Genomic DNA, 23,819 nt, shown 5'->3' with positions numbered 1-23,819 from the left:
TCCCCGTGAATAAGAAACTGGACTGAGATTACCAACACATTTCACACAAACCACTAGACAGCCAAACAGTAAGTTTATTGTGACTACCAACACAGGTGGAATTTTAAGGCCCTGTTCCCACCCTCCTGAACTATTCCCTTTTTAGCAAACCCCAACATTGTTTAAGATCCTATTTTCACACAAGCTGCCTTAGTAATACAAAACATGGGAAGAGGTTCTGAATCTTGTAAAAGTGCTGTGACCCCAATCACACACAGTACAAGATTTTGTAGGGTCCCAAAGACCCTGAAGAGTTACAGCTACAAATTTTAGCTTCACCATTAGTTTTTGCTAACTATCATAGGTTTCCTTCCAGGATACCTCACAGTTCATATGTGTGATTCAGCCTACACATTTCATGGACTGTTATCTTGGCTTCTCTAGAAGTGAGACACTGGGACTGTAATTCAGATCCATGACGACTGTCCCTTTAATGAAGTCAGAAGGGCTCGTATTAACATGCTCATTGTGGTATCCTGGACTCATATTTCCATAGAGGATCCACGTTTCAATGCGTAACAGTCATGGAATAATTATAGTATAATACACACACTATGCCAAGTTTATTGCAGGCTTTGTAAGATGTAGAACTATACAAGAAACTGCATTACTTACAAAAAAGTTAGCTACTAGCTTTGCTCCTTCCCGTGAAAAGCTTTGTTATACATAGAGAAAAGCAAACTTAATGCAACTTACCAGCGTCCATTGTTAGAATCATGACCCCACTTCTGCATCTCAGGAGCAGAAAGCTTTACCATCCAGTGTTATGTGAATAACTCAAAGGGACACAGCATGGCTTTGTTTCAGCTTTTATCTTCTGGCTCATACACTCCTCCTCCCTCTTGTGGGAAAAAAGCACTGCCTGTACCCTCTGCCTAGCTATCCCTATTGGTCCATTTAAAATACCTCATTTATTTAGCATATTCATGTTTCTGTGCGAGCCTAAAAAACCCACAGTTTTTGTCCAGCCGGGTTTCTCTCCCTCCGGGAGAGGGAAAAGTTCACACTTTCAATGACTGAATAGTCCCAATTGGTTTCATTTTAATAGGGCCAAAATATTTCCCCCAGCACACTGCCTGAGAAACACACTGCCTGTATGCTGGGGAGAGGCAACAAAACACACCCCCACACGATGCAGTAACCCCAAATTCCAACGTGCTTCTCATCCATAGGGTGAGTGGCTGAAGGATCCACATGAGATGGGCCCCCAAACTAAAAGCTGTCATCCAACCCTGCTGCAGTGAAAAACCGCACTCTCTTTAACATCTGGATAGACCGTGGTGAGGCAGGATTTACCCTCTTAGGGTTTTCTTCGCAGTGTAGACATACCTGTGACTAGCCAACCAACTCAGGTTCATGGGGCTTGAGCTACAGGACTGTTTCATTGCTGTGTAGACTTCCGGGCTTGGACTCATGGACTTGGGCAGGATGGGAAGGTCCCAGAGCTCAGGCTCCAGCCCAAGTCAGCCGGCACAGGCTAGCTGCACATTTTTCTTTGCTGTATAGACGTACCTTTAGACAATTTGAAGGTTGTTTAGGAAGTAATCTGACTGCATGAAAAGCACATGTGAATACCACCTAGAACTCTAAGGGCTGGCAGACTACTTGTTCCTCACTGAGGGGGATCTATAAAAGTAGCAACTGGTTTCATGGCTCCTACAATGCACGGTCTTGTGTGAAATACTCAAGAGATTTTAAATCCATTTAAGAAACAACATTCCAGCTAAGGATGGGGAGGGGGTGTGCCAGGGTCAGGCCAGATGGCTATAGGAGAGTAATAGAAGGCAGACATATAAGCCCCAGGCTAAGTAGATCCCTCTTACCTTACCCAGGGAAAAGGGAAGGTTCCAAAACAATCAGGAACCTTATGGAGACAATTAAGACAGACAGGCGGATTGGCTGCAGGTGTTCTAATCAAGAAGCTGCTAGAATCAATTAAGACAGGCTAATCAGGGCACCTGGGTTTAAAAAGGAGCTCACTTCAGTTTGTTGTACATGCGTGTGAGCAAGAGGCACTAGGAGCTGAGAGTGAGAACGCGGACTGTTGGAGGACTGAGGAGTACAAGCATCATCAGACACCAGGAGGAAGGTCCTGTGATGAGGATAAAGAAGGTGTTGGAAGGAGGCCATGAGGAAGTAGCCCAGGGAGTTGTAGCTGTCGCACAGCTGTTCCAGGAGGCACTCTAGACAGCTGCATTCCACAGGGCCCTGGGCTGGAACCCAGAGTAGAGGGCGGGTCTGGGTTCCCCCCAAATCCTCCCAACTCCTGGTCAGACACAGGAGGAGTTGACTTGGACTGTGAATTCAGAAAAACAGCCAAGCTGAGGGCTGCCGTGAAGCTCCAAGGCGAGCAAATCCGCCAGTAAGCGCAAGACCCACTAAGGTAGAGCAGGAAATTTGTCACAGGGGAAATAAACAAACCACAACAAAAAACAATTTCATGGAATTTCCATTTGATAGGGAGATGGCAGGATTCTCAATTTTAATGGAGCTGAAGGAAGGCCCAAATAAAAAAATTAAAAAAAAATAAAAGTTGCTTTTGTATCGTGAAATCCTTAAGATCTGAAGTTTAACTTTGAAAGTTAAGGTGGTCTCTCTTATAGCTTGAATGGTCAACAGAATGTATGTCTATACACATGCTTCAAACAGAGAATGAAATGCCACTGTTCTTTGTCTTCTGATAAGCACCAGCTAAGTATCACTTTTTCTAAATTAAGAGTGTATACTCACTAAGCTGTAACCTCAGCACATTAGTTACGGTAGGACTCATAACTCAGTGATAAAGCCACAAGTAAAATTTTGAAATTAGCACCTATTCAAGCAAAGGGATTTCCCTTCTTTTTAAAGGATGTGAACTGCATGTTATAAACACTGAGTTTAAGGCTTTCCAAACAAATTGGAACCCACAATTAGGAGGATTGGCATGAGCAACATTGCTGAATCACCATCCCTCATAATATATTTTTTGCATCTACTCTGGTTTAAGCGGCATTATGCCAGGATACAGGCCTGATTCAGTCTGTTAACCACATTGGAAAAATAATACATGAAGAAAGACGACAACTTATTCCTGGCATCCAGAGTTACAATAATAGGACACCAAACAAAGAGTTTGGGAAGAAATATGAACTCTCATGCTTCAAAACACAAGCTCACCCTTATATTAATGGGAGCAAGGAAGAAACTTTCCATGTGAGAAAGTTATTCCCTAACTGCCTACTCCACAGTTCCATACATTTTTCTTTGAAGTAGCTGGTACTTAGTCCCTATCCGATATAAGACACAGGTCTAAATGGGCCACTGGTATCATCCCATACTGCAGTTCCTAGAATACAGAAAATAAGCCTCTCTATCACCTGAAAGTCTGTCACCTCAGGTGACAATTCAGTCCCCAGTCTTACAATTGGCAGGAACAGTCATTTCCACTTTTAGAAGAAAATTATTGAACTCATCTGCCCTTAAGGCTTCCCAAGCATTCAAACCTGCTTTAACCACATTTCTGCAACTAAAGCATCAAATATTTGCTCTGGGGAATGCCACACAATGAAAGGGATACAGAACCTGGTTTGGCAAGTCAGTGTGCAGGAGTTACTGCAATCTAATCACAGAGTGGCAAAGGCACAAATCATTTCAACGTTAAAGAATGATAAATGGATACAAATGTCGTAGTACTCCTCAACCTGTGCATATGCTAAACACAGTTTAAATAAATGGTTCTCAGAAAGGAGTTGACTCCAAACTAGGCAAGATGAAGCAGGAACAGTTTGATTGGTATCAATGGAAATGCGGAAATAGAAGTAGCCCCAAAGGCATATAGAGCCAGAGTATGTTTCTAGCTTATTTAAATTAGATTTAGTGATGATGTTCAATCTCTGACATTAACAGTGTAAACACTATTGCACTGTATCAAAACATGAGTCTTGTAAAAATTGGGTATCACTGGTGTTTCAGTTACAACCCATCGAAGAGAAGCGAAAATTTCACTAGGTCACAAGCTGCACTATGACTGAACTTTTATAAAAGAGAAGGATTAGAGAATGCCAAGTGTAGTTATTTATTTGATTTTATGAAGCTACACCAAATTGACATTTTGCAGCCATCCCAAGGTGACGATCAGGAAGTAACAGAATTAAGAGTTGCATGTGGAGCCTTCACTCTGCTCCCTTTTGTGTATGCCTCATGATACAATCCAATTGCCTGGTCACGTGCTATTTCACACATGTATCATACAATTTATTGCCTTTGATACAAGGCAATTTTTGTTGTTGCTGCTGATACTGTTTTCACTGGTGTTATGGTCCAGTATATATACACTGATTTAGACTTTTTAAGTAAGTCCTCCCTCAGGTATGTATTTTAACAGTTAGCAGCCAATAGAGTTTCTGTGGCAGTTTGGGAGGATTTTTTAAAATTTCTTTCTTCCTTCTTTGTCTCTAGGAATAAGTACTAGGAAGAGACAATGATGGCTCCCGAGGCGAAACTAGCAAGGACCCAAGCAGGAGAGGAGACAGAAAATGGTTGGATGTGGAAACTATGTGCCAAATCCTTAAGTGGCTATCTGATGGAAGCTCCTATGCATGAAATGTTGCCTGATATAGCTCAGGGCAGAGATGATCCAAAAAGATAAAGATAAGCAGCTGCAGATTAATGATGCATCTTCAGATCACGGTCTGAATTCTAAAAACAGAAAAGAAGAGGCTACAGACAACTCAATATTTGCTGACATCAGATCAACAAAAGAACCTGGAGGGAAAACTGCAAGAAGAGGAGGGTGATCCATGGCAGAATGTGACCACCAGACAAAGCAGAGGAAGAGACTGGCTTGTGCAGGTAGAAAAAAAAAAAGTTGAGTTTGGTGCATTGGAAAAAGAGGAGAAACAGGAGATGGGGTGGGAGAGGGGGGGAGAAAAGAAGGAAAAACAGTCCCTGCAGAAGAGACAATGAGGATAATGCTGGCCGCTGCTTCTCACAACTCCCAATGGCCGGGAACGGCAAATCGCAGCCACTGGGAGCTGCAGGAAGCCATGCCTGCAGACAGTCAACGTAAACAAAATGTCTCGCGGCCCGCCAGTGGATTACCCTGATGGGCCGTGTGCCCAAGGTTGCTGACCCCGGTCTAACCTCAGTAGTCAGCCTTTGAAACAAAATTATGAAAAAAAGAATAATTAAATCCATAGAGAAAACAGAAGACGATTTACCAAAGGTAAATTGTGCCAGATAATTTAATTTCCTTCTTTAAGCAAATAACTGACCTTAGTGAAGAGAAATGCAGTAGAACTAATACACGGACTTCAGAAAAGCATTTGACATAATGGCACATGGGAAATCATTGGTTAAATTAGGGAAAATGGATCAGTACAAGCACTGTAAAGTGAATAAGGAACTGGCTAAAGGGGAGAATGCAACAGGTTGCATGAAGGTGAATATCAGACTGGAGGGAGGTTACTAGTGGAGTTCCTCAAGGATCAGTCTTGGGACTAATTATCTTTAATATTTTTATTAAATGACCTTAGCACAAAAGTAGGAGTGTGCTAATGAAATCTGCTGATGATACAAAGTTGGGAGGCAATGTCAATACAGATGAAAATCGATATATTATACAGGAAGATCTGGATGACAAACACTGGAGTAACAGAAATGGGATGAAATTCAATAGTTCATAATGTATCACGATTAAAAAAATTTATCACAATTAATAGTATGATTAAAGCTGCTGTTAAACAATAGAATACCAATTGAAATTTATTAAATATTTTTGGATGTTTTTCTCCATTTTCAACATATATTGACTTCTATTACAAACACAGAATACAAAGGCTACACTGCTCACTTTGTATTATTTTTATTACAAATATTTGAAACGTAAAAATGATAAAAAATAGTTTTTCAATTCACCTCATACAAGTATTGTAGTGCACTCTCTTTCATGAAAGTGCAACTTACAAATGTAGGTTTTTATTGTTACATAACTGCACTCAAAAACGAAATAATGTAAAATTTTAGAGCCCACAAGTCCACTCAGTCCTACTTCTTGTTCAGCCAATCACCAAGACAAACAACTTAGCTTATGTTTACGAGAGATAATGCTGCCCACTTCTTATTTATGTTACCTGAGAGTGAGAACAGGTGTTCACATGGCATTTTTGTAGCCGGCATTGCAAGGTATTTATGTGCCAGATATGCTAAACATTCATATGTCCCTTCATGCTTCAGTCACCATTCTAGAGAACACGCTGCCATGCTGACGACGCTCATTTAAAAAAAAAACAAAAAACATTAATTAAATTTGTGACTGAACTCCTTGGGGGGAATTGTATGTCCCCTGTTCTGTTTTACCCACATTCTGCCTTATATTTCATGTTATAGCAGTCTTGAATTTGGGGTCGGGAAGGAATTTTCCTCCAGGGCAGATTGGAGAGGCCCTGGAGGTTTTCGCCTTCCTCTGTAGCATGGGGCATGGTCACTTGAGGGAGGATTCTCTGCTCCTTGAAGTCTTTAAACCACGATTTGAGAACTTCAATAGCTCAGACATAGGTGAGGTTTTTCGTAGGAGTGGGTGGGTGAGATTCTGTGGCCTGCGTTGTGCAGGAGGTCGGACTAGATGATCAGAATGGTCCCTTCTGACCTTAGTAACTATGAATCTATGAATGATGACCCAGCATGTTGTTCATTTTAAGAACACTTTCACTGCAGATTTGACAAAATGCAAAGAAGTTACCAATGTGAAATTTCTAAAGATACAGCACTTACCCAAGGTTGACGAATCTGGAGTGCCTTCCAAATCTAAGAGGGACAAGATGTGGAGCATGCTCTCATAAGTCTAAAAAGACCAACACTCTGATGTGGAAACTACAGAACCTGAACCACCAAAAAAGAGAATCAACTGTCTGCTGGTAGCATCTGAGTCAGACAATGAAAATGAACATACATCAGTCAGCTCTGCTTTGGATCATTATTGAGCAGAACCCATTTTCAGCATTTAGCATGTCCTCTGCTGATTGAAGCATGAAGGGACATAATCTTTAGAGAGTCTGGCATGTAAATATCTTGTGACTCCGGCTACACGTACCATGCAAACTCCTGTTCTCACTTTCAAGTGACACTGTAAACAAGAAGCGGGCAGCATTATCTCCCTCAAATGTCATGTGATGGGGCAAGGCCAGATGGCTATGGAAGAGTAGTGGGAGATAGATATATTAGCTCTAGGCTAAACAAATCACTGGTACCAGGATAAGTCAAATAGCAGCTGCTCCAAGTCTATTAAGAACTTTCCAGAAGGCAGGGAGAAGGCTAGGTTGATTGGGACACCTGAAGCCAATCACGGGCTGGCTGAAACTAGTTAAAAACCTCCCAGTTAGTCAGGTGGGAGTGCATGTCAGGAGCTGTGGGAAGAAGTTGCGCGGTTGGAGAGGCTGAGTAGTACACCATATCAGGCACAAGGAAGGAGGCCCTGAGGTAAGGGTGAAGTGGAGCTTGAGGAAGTGAGGGCTGCTGTGGGGGAAGTAGCCCAGGGAATTGTACATGTCATCTTTCTAAAAGGTCAGCTATCATAGCTGATACTATTAGGGTCCCTGGGCTGGAGCCCAGAGTAGAGGGTGGGCCCGGACTCCTCCCCTCCCCCCACCACCTGTTCCCCCTGATTAATCACTGAGATTGGGGGACAATAGAGACTGTGCAAGGAAGGATAACTTCTCCTCACCTCCCTCACTGGCTTATGATGAAAATGGCTCAGTAGACTGTGACCCTTGTCTCTAGAGAGAGAAGGGTTACGTGGAGGGTCACAGTGAGCCTCTGAGGCTAGCGAAATCCGCGACCCACGGAGGCAAGGACAGACTTTTGTCACAACTGGTGTCAGAAGTGGTATTTCGTTCACAGCATGGCGGAAGAAAGGTTTTTTTAAAAAAAAATGCACTGGGGGTTTGGAATTTTTTTTGTTTTGGTTTTTGATTGTTTGCTTTGTACTACAATGGAGCAGGTGGTAAGAGCTCTGGTACAAACCACGGCAGCCCAGCAGGAGGGCACCCGGGTTCAGGCAATGGCACAACAGGAATCTATGCGGCTACAGCAGGAAGCCAATCAATAATTGATGAGCCAGGTGACCCAAGATCATGCTCTCTTGAGAGAGGTGCTGGACCAGCTGAAGATCCTCACTACCCAGGCCCAGGGGTCCGACGGGACGGAAACCCGGAGGGCCACTGGTTGTCTGCCAAAGATGACGTCAAGAGATGACGTAGAGGCATATCTCCTCTCATTCAAAAAGATTGCTCAGCGTGAGGCGTGGCCCCAGAAGCAGTGGGCCAGCATCCTCGCCCCTTTTTTGTGTGGAGAGGCCCAGAAGGCCTACTTTGACTTGCCTGCCATGGATGCCACTGACTATACCCGTCTGAAGGCAGAGATCCTAGCACGAGCAGGGGTAAAGGCAGCGGTAAGGGGCCAGAGGTTCCATGAGTGGAAATACCAGGAGAACAAACCCTCGAGGTCCCACTTATTCGGCCTCATACACCTCACACGGAAGTGGTTACAGCCCGAGGTGTGCAGGCTGGAGGAGATTTTGGAAACCCTGGTCATAGGCCATTACATGCGAGGACTGCTGCCAGATCTCCGCAAACGGGTAGACCAGAACAATCCGTCCACGTACGACGAGATGATCACACTCGTAGAAAGACGGATGACAGCCAGGGGACTGACCCGACTACCCAAGGAAGGCCCCTTTCGAAGCAAGCACCCAACCCTGGAAGGTTGGGCAGCCAAACTCCTGGGGAGTCCTAGGTGGAAGTGGGGGGGGCCAAACACCAGCAGGGATCCCAGAAGGAAGGGATTGGCCTGAGTGGGGGGAGCCCCGGGACTAAACCCCCTAACCCCCGGGATAGGGGAGTGATTAAAAGCAATTATAGATGTTATGCATGTGGGGAGTGGGGACACATAGCAGCACAGTGTCCCAGCATCGAGGAGCCAATGCAATATAACTTGGGGGATTGGGAGGTCCCATGCTCCCTTATCCACCTCGCAGGGGTCGCATTAGCCCGGCATAATTACACCAGGCCAGTGAGGATAAATGGAGCAGAGATTATAGCGCTTGTGGACTCTGGGAGTGCTATCACCCTCATATCGGGTAAGCTGGTAAAAAATAGTCAGCTGCTACAAGCCAAACGCGTAGCAGTGACGTGCGTGCATGGGGCCGTGAGCCATTACCCCACCATCCCAGTGGAGATAGAGGTTCAGGGAAACCCCATTGAGGTGACCGTGGGCATAGTTCCTAAACTCCCATATCCTGTAGTCATTGGGAGGGACTATCCAGGGTTTGATAATTTACTCTCCCCGGAGAGGCTGGAGGGAGGTGGGGACCCTGAGGACAGTGACTCATCACCGTGGGAATGTCAATCCCCGATGTTCGCTGAGATTTCTCAGGATCTGTTCTCAGCCCCCCGAAAGATCCGGAAGACAAAAAAAAAAAAAAAAAAAGGAGAGGAAGGCCGCGAACGCCTTGGGAACCCATATCCTGACCAAGGGCCAGAAGACCTCCCTTGTAGGCAGATGGACGCGAGCAGCCAACAGAGAAACTTCCACCACAGAAGGTGAGCCAGACGCTGCCCCCAGCCATGACGGTGGTGAGCCGTTGGAAGAAGCAGAAGCCGGCCCCTGGGAGCTTGGGCAGGTTAGTCCCAGGAGAGAGACTTTTGGGCGGGACCAGGCAGAGGACCCCAGATATGATAACGCCAGGAAAGAGGTAACCGAGATTGATGGGATACCTGTGGATGGGAAGGTCCGGGGTCCCGGACCTTACTTTATAGTGAAGAAAGATCTCCTGTACCACGTGGTGCAAATGCAGGAGCAGGAGATGCAACAACTTCTGGTGCCACGAAAACATCAAAAAGCCATATTGAGTCTCGCCCACAATCACCTGTTTGGAGGACACCTAGGGGTAGAGAAAACCCAAGCACGGATCCTGTGGAGGTTCTTCTGGCCAGGAGTACATGAAGATGTCCGGCGATACTGCACCTCTTGTCCGGAATGTCAGTTACATAGCCCTCGCCCGCACTTGCGGGCTCTTTTGATACCTCTTCCAATAATAGAGGTTCCTTTCGAACGGATAGCCATGGATCTGGTAGGGCCCCTAGAGAAGGCAGCTCGGGGCCACCAACATGTGCTTGTTGTACTGGACTATGCAATCCGGTACCCGGAAGCTGTTCCCCTGCGCAACACAGCTTCCAAGACAATAGCTAAGGAGCTAGTACAGATCTTTGTCTGGGTTGGGCTACCCACGGAGATATTGACTGATCAATGGACATCTTTCATGTCCAAGCTGATGAAAGATCTCTGTTCATTGCTCCATGTACAAGCCCTACGGACCTCTGTATACCACCCACAAACAGATGGCCTTGTGGAAAGGTTCAATAGGACCCTCAAGGCCATGATCAGGAAAGTGGTGAGCCAGGATGGGGAAAAGATTGGGATACCCTATTGCCTTACCTTATGTTCGCCATCCGGGAGGTTCCGCAAGCCTCCACGGGTTTCTCTCCATTCAAACTACTATATGGGCGCCACCCTCAGGGCATATTGGATATAGCCAGAGAAGCCTGGGAAGAGGAGCCAAATCCCAAAAGGAACATAGTTGAGCATATACTGCAGATGAGAGATCGGATAGCCTGAGTTACACCCATTGTATGGGAACACTTGGAGAGATCACAGGAGAGCCAACGAACCCATTATAACTACCACGCAAAGCTTCGATGGTTCCAACCAGGGGATCAGGTGATGGTACTGGTGCCCACAGCAGAAGGCCCAGTGGCAGGGACCCTACGAAATAATCGAAGTCGTGGGAGAGGTGAACTATCAGGTGCAGCAGCCGCCGGAAATCAGAAATTTACCACATCAATCTTCTAAAACCTTGGCACGATCGAGAGACATGCTTGGTCATGCAGGAGACCCTTCCCCAGGAGGATAACTTACATGAGCAAGTGAGGATATCATTCGACTTGACGCCGATCCAAAAGATCGAGGCAGCCGACATGATTAATCACAACAGAGATGTGTTCTCTACAAAACCAGGGCGGATGACTGAGACCTATTACCATATCCGCACGATCCCCAGAGCCAAGAGAGAGCCATTGAGACCCTACCTAATCCCAGCAGCCAAAAGAGAGGATATCAAGGCTGAAGTAAAGAAAATGTTAGAATTAGGGGTTATTGAAGAATCTTACAATCATTGGTCCAGTCCAATTGTTCTAGTGCCTAAACCTGACGGTACCACGAGATTCTGTAATGATTTTTGCCGACTGAATGAAATATCCCAGTTTGATCCATACCCCATACCAGGCATCGACGAACTGATTGATTGACTGGGTAGTGCCTGATTCTTGACTACACTGGATCTGACAAAAGGGTACTGGCAGATTCCTCTGACCAAAGAAGCTAAAGAAAAGGCAGCATTCTCCACTCCGGATGGGCTATTCCAGTACACCGTCCTCCCTTTTGGGCTACATGGGGCCCCAGCCACATTCCAGCGCCTCATGGATAAGTTGCTGCGCCCCCATATTAGTTATGCAGCTGCATACCTAGATGATGTCATCATCCATACACCAGACTGGGGAACCCACTTGGAGAAAGTTGAGGCAGTACTGCGCACCTTAACGTGGGCTGGCCTCACTACTAATCCCGCTAAATGTGCCATAGGGCTAGCAGAGGTTAGGTACCTGGGATATATTGTGGGAAGGGGCATAGTGAAGCCCCAAACAAATAAGCTAGAGGCAATTCAAAACTGGCCCCGGCCGACCCAAAAGAAGCAGGTCCGTACGTTTCTAGGCGTGGTAGGCTACTACCAACGGTTTATTGCCCACTTTGCCACTAGGGCAAGTCCCCTAACAGACCTCGTGAAGGCCCGAGGTCCAGACATGGTAAAGTGGACCGACGCAGCAGAGGGGGCATTTACAGACCTTCGGACGGCCCTCTGTAATGACTCCGTACTCATAGCCCCGGACTTTAACAGGGCATTTGTTTTACAAACAGACGCTTCCAGGTGGGGTTGGGAGCAGTTCTGTCGCAAATGGTGGGAGAAGAGGAACACCCGATCCTCTACCTAAGCAGAAAGCTTCTCCCAAGAGAACAGGAATATGCAGTAGTCGAGAGAGAATGCCTTGCTGTCAAATGGGCTACGGAGACACTGCGTTATTACCTCTTAGGCAGGCGATTTACTCTTGTGACGGACCATGCACCCCGCCAGTGGATGCAGCGGAATAAGGAAAACAATGCAAGGGTTACCAGGTGGTTCTTATCTCTCCAACCATTCCAGTTCCGCATATGGCACAGGGCTGGATGCCACCATGGCAATGCTGATGGTCTGTCACGATCATACTGCCTGGCGTCCCAAGTTGCCCAACTCTATGGTGTTGAGCAGAGGGGGGATAGGAGGGGATATGTGACGGGGCAAAGCCAGATGGCTGTGGAAGAGTAGTGGAAGATAGATATATTAGCTCCAGGCTAAACAAATCCCTGATACCAGGATAGGTCAAATGGCAGCTGCTCCAGGTCAATTAAGACACCTGGGGCCAATTAAGAACTTTCCAGAAGGCAGGGAGAAGGCTAGGTTGTTTGGGACACCTGAAGCCAATCAGGCCTAGCTGAAACTAGTTAAAAGCCTCCCAATTAGTCAGGTGGGAGTGCTTGTAGGAGCTGTGGGAAGAAGTTGGGCTGTTGGAGAGGCTGAGGAGTACACACCATATCAGGCATAAGGAAGGAGGCCCTGAGGTAAGGGTGAAGTGGAGCTTGAGAAAGTGAGGGCTGCTGTGGGGGAAGTAGCCCAGGGAATTGTACATGTCATGTTTCTAAAAGGTCAGCTACCATAGCTGATACTATTAGGGTCCCTGGGCTGGAGCCCAGAGTAGGGTGCAAGGAAGGATAATTTCTCCTCACCTCCCTCGCTGACTTATAATGAAAATGGCTCAGTAGACTGTGACCCTTGTCTCTAGAGAAAGAAGGGTTACATGGAGGGTCACAGTGAACCTCTGAGGCTAGCGAAATCCGCCAGGAAACGCGGGACCCACGGAGGCAAGGACAGAGCTTTGTCACAGTGAATACACCTGTTTGTCTGAGTGACTGGCTGAACAAGAAGTAGGACTGAGCGGACCTCTAGGCTCTAAAGTATTATATTGTTTTGTTTTTGAATGCAATTATTTCTGTATTTCTGTTTTATTCTATATTTTTAAGTTCAATTTTCATGATAAAGAGATTGCACTACTGTACTTGTATGAAGTATTTTTTATAGTGCAAATATTTGTAATCAAAAATATAAGGTGAGCACTATACATTTTCTGTATTGTAATCAAAATTAATATTTGAAATGTAGAAAACATCACAAAATTTTAAATAAATTGTATTCTATTATTTTTAACAGCACGATTTATCAAGATTAATTTTTTTTAATCGCTTGACAGCCCTAGTTAAGATTATACATGCAACCTTAGGTTTGCCATTTATTGACTTGACTGCTTAGTTGTGCAGCCTTAATATTCATGGATTTTTTTCTTTAAAGAAGTTAGGTTTCATTTAATGAATAAAGTTTTAAAATGACTCGTAACAGTTAAATTGAATCCAATTTTCACTATAACAGTGAAGAGACCTTGCTCAATGAATCTATGCCGAGTTTCACTTTTCTACCCTAAGTCCTTTTGGCTCCTCAGGCTCTTTTAAGACATAGGTAAGAAATAATTCTCCTGTTCATCCTGTTCTTGAGGACAAACGGTTCAATGGAGGGAACACACACACACCACCCTTCCCTCCTCCCCCCCTTACTCCCCAACTCTTTCCTGATGAGTAAGTGAATCATTTTTTCCTCAAAAACTTTCCAAGCCTGCAGAATCTGAGCTTGAGGAGTAAAAGTTAAGGAAAGTTATAAGCAACTGAAAACAAAGGATGAGAATTGCAATTCTTATACAACCCTCACCATTAGCAGTCACCGCCACTCTCATAACAGTAGTAACATTATAACTTCAGCAGACACAATCACTACACATGGTGAAGGACAGTTTGGCCACAACTTCTCCAACATAGCTCAATAGTAGGGTAGTTATACGACTAAAATACAGCCGGTTCATAGGAAGAGTATTTACCTACTACAAATCCATATTTTGTGGCCTGAAATCAGATGATACATTTGTTAGTCTCTAAGGTGTCACAAGGACTCCTCGTTGTTCTTGGACTTCAGTTTGAGTCAAGTTTATTTCTCCATTTGTAATAAATGTGATCAGAAAGCCCAAGCAGAGAGATTGACCAAGTTTAAGAGATGAAATGGGAGAGTAACATTTGTCAAAAGTGTGACATTAGTTTTCTGGGTTAACCAGACTTCTAAACTGCTAAGATCAATAGAAGTAAGAAGCTGCACACAAGACAGTTTGAGATGTTCATAAGATTATATTTGTAAACAGCTCAACATTTTCACAGTGCTTTAGAAACAGACATTTTTATTTGAATTCTATGTTGGTGTGTCTGAACAGCTGTTAAATATACAGTAAGATCTAATGCTATATGCTAAGAAATGCATTTCTGTGTCAGGAAAAGGAAAACAATGGATTAAATCAGTAGGGAGAAAGATTCTTTATAAGTGCCTAAGGATCATAAGGTTTCTTTCCAAACAATGACTGCATGGGAAACTATGGGCCTATTTGTAACTTTAGCTTTCAAAAGGGATTGATTCCTCTTTATAAAAAAGCAGGGGTCCGAAGACAACTGCCCAGCATGACAAGGATACTAAACGAAGCTAGCAATGAAGTGTTTTGCTAGCCAAGTTCAGATAGTTGAACTTTGAGCTCTAGCAGTACAAATGCAAGTTGCATAGCAGTAGTCCACACAACACTTTGGGTCATCACAAAACATACATTAGAACCATTATCAATTACACAAAGGAAGCCTAGAAAATTATTTCAATTATAGAAAATAAAGGTACAAATTACAAGACTAGACAGAACAGGTTCAAGCACAACCATCTTGACATAGCTCAAAACTGAAAATAAATCATACATCTAATCTGCAAATATTCAAAAGCCCATAAAATCAGAAGCATTCAAGGTTTTAAAAGGTGAAATAGATATCTATGTCTTTAGTTTTATTATCTGCTTTTCAACTAAAAAAAGTGTACTTTTAAGAGACAACAGCTTCACAACATATAGGGTAGGTACAACGCCTGTGCTGTTAAATATCTTGTATCCCAACATTTTCCTCATTTTAATGTTCCATTCAATAGAACTGCTATGTGGAAAAGCATTTCTCCAACAACAGGGGGTCAGTATACATTTTCCCTAATATTTATCATCTCTCTAATCCCCCTGCTCCTCAGAGAGGCTACCACTGATTTTCATCCTCACCTTGTATTGTCAGCAGTAGTAGTGCGATGTCCATGTCAGAGCGGAGGTAAACAGTGCCTCATTTTAAACAGACCCCTGCACAGGCCAACCTCTCAACGAGGGAAAGTAGTTACAAGTGAAAGTAAATTTTTAATAATCCAAAGTTTTAATAATCCACAGGGCTTACCTCAAATGCTAATCATTAGGCCATATGGCTTCACAAGTGGAACTGCGTCAAAATGTTCACTAACATCAAAACAGGATGGGCTTCGAGCTGTAGGCACTGCCCCCTAGAGAAAACAAGAAGTATAGATAAGACTATTGATGACTATTCAGATTCAAGCAAGAGAGTCTACACCAGTAGTGGGTACCTGCGGCCCGTCAGGGTAATCCACTGGTGGGCCATGATACGGTGTTTACATTGACCGTCCGCAGGCATGGCTGCCCACAGCTCCCAGTGGATCTGCCCACCAGTGCTCTACGCTATTATTGGCTGGTTGAATCTGAGCAGAAATCCTCAATTTGACAATTTGCTCTGATGGTCAATACCAGAAAGAACCATTGTGATCATCTGGTTTAATCTAGTCTAATCTCTTGAGTAACACAGGCCGTAGAGCTTTCCCAAAATAATTCCTATAGCATATCTTTTCAAATCAAAACTAGATGTTTTTCTAAAATTGTCAACAATGGAGAATTTACCACAACTCATGGTAAATTGTTCCAATGGTTAATTACTCTGATTTAAAAATCTGTGCCGTATTTCCTATATGAATTTGGATAGCTTCAACTTCCAGCCATTAGATCTGTTATAGCTTTCTCTGCTAGATTGAAGAGCCCATTATTAAATATTTGTTCCCCATGTCAATACTTATAGATTGTAACCAAGCCATCCCATAAGCTTCCCTTTGCTAAACTACATGGATTAAGCACATTCAATCTACCACTATAACTAAGGCATGTTTTCTAGTCCTCTAGTCGGTCTTCTCTGAACCCTCTCCAATTTTTTAACATTCTTCTTGAATTGTGGGCACAAGAACTGGACACTGTATTCAAGAAGCAGTCACATCAGTACCAAATAGAGGTAAAACAGCCTCTGTTCCTCCTCAGGATACCCCTGTTTATTCATCCAAGGATCGCATTAACCCTTATTAGCGCCCAGTGTGACACTGTAGCCAAAGTTCTACAACACCCTTAAATCTTTTTTGAAGTCATTGCTTCCCAGGGTAGAGTCCCGCTTCCCAGGGTACAGTCTGTATCAGCAACCTGTCCTCTTCATTATTTACCATTCCCCCAATTTGGGTGTCATCGGCAAGCTGTCAGTGATGATTGTGTTTTTTCTTCCAGGTCATTGATAAAAATGTTAAATAACCTAAGGCCAAAAACAGATCCCTGCATTACTGTCCTGAGCACATATTTCTCTAATGATGATTGACTGTTTATAATTCCAGTGTTGTTGTAGCCATGTTGGTCCCAAGATAGGAGACAGAAAAAAGGTTCATCTCTTTCACCAAAAGAAGTTGGCCCCATATAAGATATTATCTCACCCATCTTGTCCGAGTCGTGTTACATTTTATATTATTCTAGTTTTTTAATCAAAATGTCATGTGATAACAAATGAAACACCTTCTGGGAGTCTAAGCGTACCAGGTCAGTGCTATCACCTTTATCAACCAAACTTGTAATCTCAAAAAAATTATATATAAAGTTAGTTTGACAGGATCTATTTTGTATAAACCCATATTGATTGACATTAATTATATTACCCTTCTTTAAATTCTTTACTAATCAAGACAGGTCTATTATGTTGCTGATGACTAATGTCAAATTGACAGGCCTATAATTACCCAGATCATCCCCCTTTTTAAACATTGGCACATTAGTTTTCTTCCCGTCATCTGGAACTTCCCACTGTTCCAACAGTTATTGAATGATCAACAAATAACAGTCCAGAAAGCTTCTCAGCCAGCTCTTTTAAAGCTATTGGATGCAAGTTCTCTGGACCTGCTGATTTAAAAATGTCTATCTTCAGTAGCATGCAGTGTATTTGTAGCCATATCGATCTCAGGATGTTAGGTAGACAAGGTGGGAGAGATAATATCTTTTATTGGGCCAACTTCTGTTGGTGAGAGAGAAGCTTTCGAAGCACAGAATAGTTCTGTGTGGCTCAAAAGCTCATCTCTCTCACCAACAGAAGTTGGTCCAATATTACCCCACCCTATCCTTGTCTCCATAATATCTTTAGTAGCTGCTTTTTAACATCCTCCTCAGATATTCGTGGTATGGAAAGCGTGTTATGAGACTACATCATCTGTTTTTCCCAATGCAGAAGTGTTCAATAAATATTTATGTCTTTTCTGCATCATTATTGATAATTCTACCATTTCCAGCTGGCAATGAACCAATACTGTTATTAGGACTCTTTTTGTTCCTAATATATTCTAGCCCCTTATTGTCCTTAATGTTGGCCATAGATTTCTCCTTCATAGAATATCAGGGTTGGAAGGGACCTTAGGAGGTCATCTAGTCCAACCCCCTGCTCAAAGCAGGACCAATCCCCAACTAAATCATTCCAGCCAGGGCTTTATCAAGCCCGACCTTGGAAGGAAGGAGATTCCACTACCTCCCTAGGTAACCCATTCCAGGGCTTCACCACCCTCCTAGTGAAAAAGTTTTTCCTAACATCCAACCTAAAGCTCCCCCACTGCAACTTGAGACCATTACTCCTTGTTCTGTCATCTGCTACCACTGAGAACAGTCTAGATCCATCCTCTTTGGAACCCCCTTTCAGGTAGTTGAAAGCAGCTATCAAATCCCCACTCATTCTTCTCTTCCACAGACTAAACAATCCCAGTTCCTTCAGCCTCTCCTCATAAGTCATGTGTTCCAGTCCCCTAATCATTTTTGATGCCCTCCGCTGGATGTTTTCCAGTTTTTTCACATCCTTCTTGTAGTGTGGGGCCCAAAACTGGACACAGTACTCTAGATGAGGCCTCACCAATGTCAAATAGAGGGGAACGATCACGTCCTTCAATGTGCTTGCAATGCCCCTATTTATACAGCCCAAAATGCCGTGAGCCTTCTTGGTAACAAGGGCACACTGTTGATTCATATCCAGCTTCTCATCCATTGTAAGCCCAGGTCCTTTTCTGCAGAACTGCTGCCTAGCCATTTGGTACCTAGTCTGTTGCAGTGCATGGGATTCTTCCGTCCTAAGTGCAGGACTCTGCACTTGTCCTTGTTGAACCTCATCAGATTTCTCTTGGCTCAGTCCTCTAATTTGTCCAGGTCCCTCTGTATCCTATCCCTACCCTCCAGCGTATCTACCTCACCTCCCAGTTTAGTGTCATCTGCAAACTTGCTGAGGGTGCAATCCACGCCATCCTCCAAATCATTAAGATATTGAACAAAACCGGCCCCAGGACCGACCCTTGGGGCACTCCGCTTGATACTGCCAACAAGACATGGAGCCACTGATCACTACCCGTTGAGCCCGACGATCTAGTCAGCTTTCTATCCACCTTATAGTCCATTCATCCAGCCCATACTTCCTTAACTTGCTGGAAAGAATACTGTGGGAGACAGTATCAAAAGCTTTGCTAAAGCCAAGGAATAAACACATCCACTGCTTTCCCCTCATCCACAGAGCCAGTTATCTCATCATAGAAGGCAATTAGGTTAGTCAGGCATGACTTGCCCTTGGTGAATCATGCTGACTATTCCTAATTACTTTCCTCTCCTCTAAGTGCTTCAGAATTGATTCCCCAAGGACCTGTTCCATGATTTTTCCAGGGACTGAGGTGAGGCTGACTGGCCTGTAGTTCCCTGGATCCTCCTCCTTCCCTTTTTTAAAGATGGGCACTACATTAGCCTTTTTCCAGTCTTTCGGGACCTCCCCCGATCGCCATGAGTTTTCAAAGACAATGTGTCTCTTTGCTTCCCTTCCCAATTTTCTACAATTCCTGGCTTCTAATTTATATTCCCCTTTCTTCCATTTATTTTTAATATTTATTTTATAGCTTCCTTCGCTCCCGTTCTAAATCAAGGTTTTTGTTTTTTTAACCAATACAGCCTTCTTCCTTGATTGTGAGGTGACTTTTTGGGCATCTAGTAAATTATTATTCACATTTTTCTGATTACATTCTTCCTCACAGCTGATGTGGCTTGTAACTGTTTTCAGCTTTGTGCAATTGGCTCTTTTAAAGCACCTAGTAGTGTAATTTACTGATTTGGACTTAATTCAGTTTGCACATTACAAATGTGATCAAGTTATGATCATTTCTACCCAAGATACCATTAATTTTAGTTCTGTGATCAGTTCCCTTTTATCTGTCAAGACAAGGTCTAATATAGAATTCTCCAGTGTTGCTTGAGTTAGGCAATTGTCATTTACAATGTTTAGAAATTCCAAGGATGTTTTAGTACTGGCAGCATGAAACGTCCAGCATATGTCACTCAAATTGAAGTCCCCTGTGATCATGCAGCTTCCACTTCACCCACACATGGAATTGTGGAAGTATGGTTATCTTTAAATTTTAACCAAAAAAAGGTAAAAAATACTAAGCACAAATGAAGAAAGATATGACCAAATGTTAGTCTGACCTGCTTGCTTCTTATTCAAATTTCCATTATTAAAATGTGACACTTGTGTACAAGTTCATTAAAAAAATATTTTCCCAGAACATTTATCTACAACTATCATTACTTCACTTATGATCCAAAAAACCAAGGCTTCCGCTCACTAGATTTACCAGTTGAAACAGCTCTTGCATTCTAACCTGGCAGATGGACCAATTATACTTGGCAATTTTTGGCACAATTCTCTTCCACATTCTATTCCTAACTTCAAATCTCTACCTTAGAAGCAAGCACCTTCATCACCACCAAATATTATTTAAGGTACAGTGGTCACTCCAGAGTTACTGGGGAATGAAATAGGTTTACTATGTCCAATTGTGTTGGAGGCTTCCCTACTGGAGCAATTTGTAAATCAGGAGCAAGTTTTCTTATGTGCTCATTAGACTGAGCCCAGATGTATGGATTGATGCAGAATGCTAGAAAACTGCTATAAACAGAATCCTAGATGGGAACTCATTAATGCTTTGAATAGCACTGAGTAACCTGTCAGATGCTACACGCAAGGCCCCACTTTATAACTTACAAAGCATTGTAAAACAATGGACAGACTGTAGCTATCATGCTAATCTCTTCAGAATGGAGATATGGCTGATGCCCAGCAAAATGCCAGGGCTCTAGTGGAATGGGCTTTACAAACCTGCCTCTCTTAGATGACTCAAACACAAGAGGTAATCCAAATTACAGGATCGTGTCTGATGCCTTGAGATCTGAATAAAGGTAGGGGAAGGGAAGAAAACTTCTCAAATTCATTAGAGAAATTTTCCCTTGCTGCATTTTTAGGAAGTAGGAGATGGCTGAAAGACAAGCATACATTCTGCTTCACATGGAATAAGGAAGAAACTTTAGGAATGAGAATAAGGGACTGATCTAATCACAAGGCTGTGGGGAGAGAAAGGAAAACGTACAGGAAAAGGTTGTAATCTCCCTCCATTTTCATGGGCGAAGTGTTCGGCACTTGGAAACCTACTTTCCAAGAATCTGACAATCCACTCTGGCTAGATATTTATATGGCAGGACAGTGAGATCTTTTGCAGAGTTTTAATTAAAAGTCCAAGAAAACATGGCCTTTTAAACTACAGGCTCAATCCCAGTTCCTGTTACTGGAGAACACTAAGTACCTAGAATAAATCCTACTTAATCCCTTCTATAAAACACACTGTTTTCTTTAATAGATTTTAGATGGAAAAATTGGATTTCCATGGTGTTCAAAGCTGGACATTATCTATTTTCTCAGTTCCAGTTGGGCTACTTGCAAGACGTTTTGAAGTAGGGGGAAAACTAGTGAGACAGATCGCAGCAACTAGTGAAAGCTACTAACTATAACCACAACAAGTTTTAACTTTAAAATCTTTTGATTGTGTGGAGCAGCTGGTAGTCTTCCCAGCACTGGACCTAACAGAACTGAGGACTGTCCTAGTTAAACATGTTTGTATCTCAGCAAACATGTGTGCATTCAAAATGTATGCCAGATTGTCTGCTTTTTGATCACTGCCTCGAACCAGGTTTGCCTTTATTTACTTCCTAAACTCTGGGTGCCTAGTTGCCTATTCCTTAATTTAAACAAAGACAGACTCATTGATTAGCAAGTTACTTCAGGCTCATTTATATACACCTGACCACTGATGCAGTTGTTTGTTATTAGGACTGCCATGGGATACAATGAAATTCAAGAACAGAACTGAACAACTAATTCTAAGAAAAAAAAATTGTGTCTTATTGAAGAGGCAATTGCCCCTGTACAGCTGCTGATAGGAGACCAAAGATATCTGTGCAGTGATGCACTGGTAGTTACTTATTGCCTAGTCCAGCTCTTTCAATGATAAGCTTTACTGCATTCTGAAAATACTATAAAACCAAAGTCATAGATTTCCTAACTTATTGGAAACTGCTCTGCTTTCACAGCCATGGCTAAACCATGGGGAGAAGACGAAAGTTGAGCACAAGGAACAATATCTAGACAAGAGGTCAGTCCTATCTAAACTGGTGTTTCCCTTGCTACTGACCAGAGATTTAAACAAAGCTGCTTCAAAACACACACATTTCCATTCTTTTTTAAAATGGAGTTCAGCAATACCTAAATGATCAATTCCTTAAAAACACCCAAATCACAGAATGACTAGAAATGAGCAGGAAAGGGATCTAGCCTGTTACCAATGTTATATTTAGTTCATCACTTTCACCCACACAATTTACATTGCCCACCTACATTTATTTTTCCATATTCTCATGCAGAATCAGAACAAGACACTAGAAAAGAAAATGCAACCTTAAAAGGTTCCCCTCCCCCTACCCCATTGTTGTTTAGTCTCATGCATCTCTACATGAATTTTCCTCTCCCCTTTTTTTTTTTTTTTTTTTTTTTAAAAGGTACAGGGTATCAAGACTGGGGTTCTCTTCACCCTTGCCCCCAAAACAGCAAGCAAGAGAAGCTTAAACTCAGAGGAAAATAAACCAAAATCAAATCCTTAACTGACAGTTTCTTAAACAGCACATTATCCTTCCATCTCCTGGTTCCTCCTTGGTTTTTGACCCTAAGGCACAGCTATGCAGGAACCACCTCCTTTTCTATACTCAAGAATCCTCCTCCTTACATTCAACTGGTTTATTTTTATTATCTGGCTTTAATAGTCCTAGCAAACCTACTCCCCCTCTACCTTAGTATAAGCGTTACAAACTATTCTTTTTTTTAAATTACGTCTTTGTAATGCTCTTTCCTTCTTCCCCTCCAAAAAAAAAAAAAAATTATATTTTCCATACACGCACAAAAGCGCTTTTCAGCCAGGCAAAAACCACAAGTTCAGAGAAGAGCCAAAAATGTAAACATTTTCAAAAGGTGAGCTTCAGATGAAATTTAAAACTTTAAACCTCATTTTCTGATTTTTAGCAAATTACCCAAAGACTATCCTGAGATCAGACACAGCACATAAAGCTTCATGAAAATCAGTTTCTTTTAGGAGGGGGAGGAATAAGTTGGAGACAGGACTTAAGTGAGAAGCTTGCTTCAACTATACCTATTGCTATCAACACTCCAAAACTGTACCAACTCTTACTTGTCTACTCTTTCTGCAGCAGCACATGCTATGCTCTTTGCCCATCAGTACCAGTGACAGAAAGCTGGAGCCTACGTAACGGAATTCTCTCTTTAAAACATCAAAATCAAGCCTCTGAAAGGCCTCTAAAATTTGAGCTATCTTGAGGGAGCGTTGTTTCTTTAGCTGGTTGTCTAGGTATGGGGCTTTCCAAACATTCTTTAAAGGTATTTGACCACTATCAAGAAAATTTTGGCAAGAACTTGTAGTAAGTAGTGTGGTGATAAGCATGAGGCCTAGAAGAGAATACTGAAACACACTGCCTCTCCCAGGAAACGTTTGATGGAAATCTGAATTCGTAAAGCTGAAACAGAGGTCTACAGTCACTAAAATATTCTTGACTTTGGCTGCAATTATTGCCTGTACTACCTCCATATTTAATCTCTTACAATTTTCTTTGCTAAGTCACTTGGAGTCCAGAACTACTGACTCTCAAATTTTTAGAAGTTAGAAAAACAAGGTAAAGAAACTATAGAGTATCATTCAGATACTGCCTTTTATATTCTGATGGGATACTCTATTTCATACCAGTAAAGCGGTGTTTAGATCTTTACAAAAGAGTAATGATTTAGACAAGGAGGAAGATCCAAATATCCTTGGGACACTTGCAATTACCCATTCACTCTGTTTTCTAGTTTGAAAGCATTTCAACCTGGCCCCAAATAGAAAATAGTGTTTAAGACATGCATCAGAACTGAAGTTCAGACCTAGAGTAAAATCA

The 23,819-nt window shown here is 42.8% G+C and overlaps 1 protein-coding gene across 5 annotated transcripts in view; it reads right to left on the bottom strand.

Moving 5' to 3' along the window:
• The window catches only part of SVIL (supervillin), a 233,420-nt gene that overhangs the window by 146,161 nt on the left and 63,440 nt on the right, over positions 1–23,819 (bottom strand). For 3 of the 5 annotated variants that reach the window (XM_043509522.1, XM_043509523.1, XM_043509525.1), the window contains exon 1: positions 736–824. The exons of 1 other annotated variant lie outside the window; for it this stretch is intronic. In XM_043509522.1, coding sequence (XP_043365457.1) covers positions 736–757 — 22 coding nt within the window. In that variant the 5' untranslated portion in view covers positions 758–824. Of the gene's footprint in view, positions 1–735; positions 825–23,819 lie in introns of those variants that run through there. One more of the 5 variants, XM_043509520.1, reaches the window with a different exon arrangement.

This window comes from Dermochelys coriacea, chromosome 2 (genome assembly GCF_009764565.3).
Source record: "Dermochelys coriacea isolate rDerCor1 chromosome 2, rDerCor1.pri.v4, whole genome shotgun sequence".
Lineage (NCBI taxonomy): Eukaryota > Metazoa > Chordata > Testudines > Dermochelyidae > Dermochelys > Dermochelys coriacea.
Note: the sequence above shows the minus strand (reverse complement) of the source record. Positions and strands in the feature narration are given on the sequence as shown.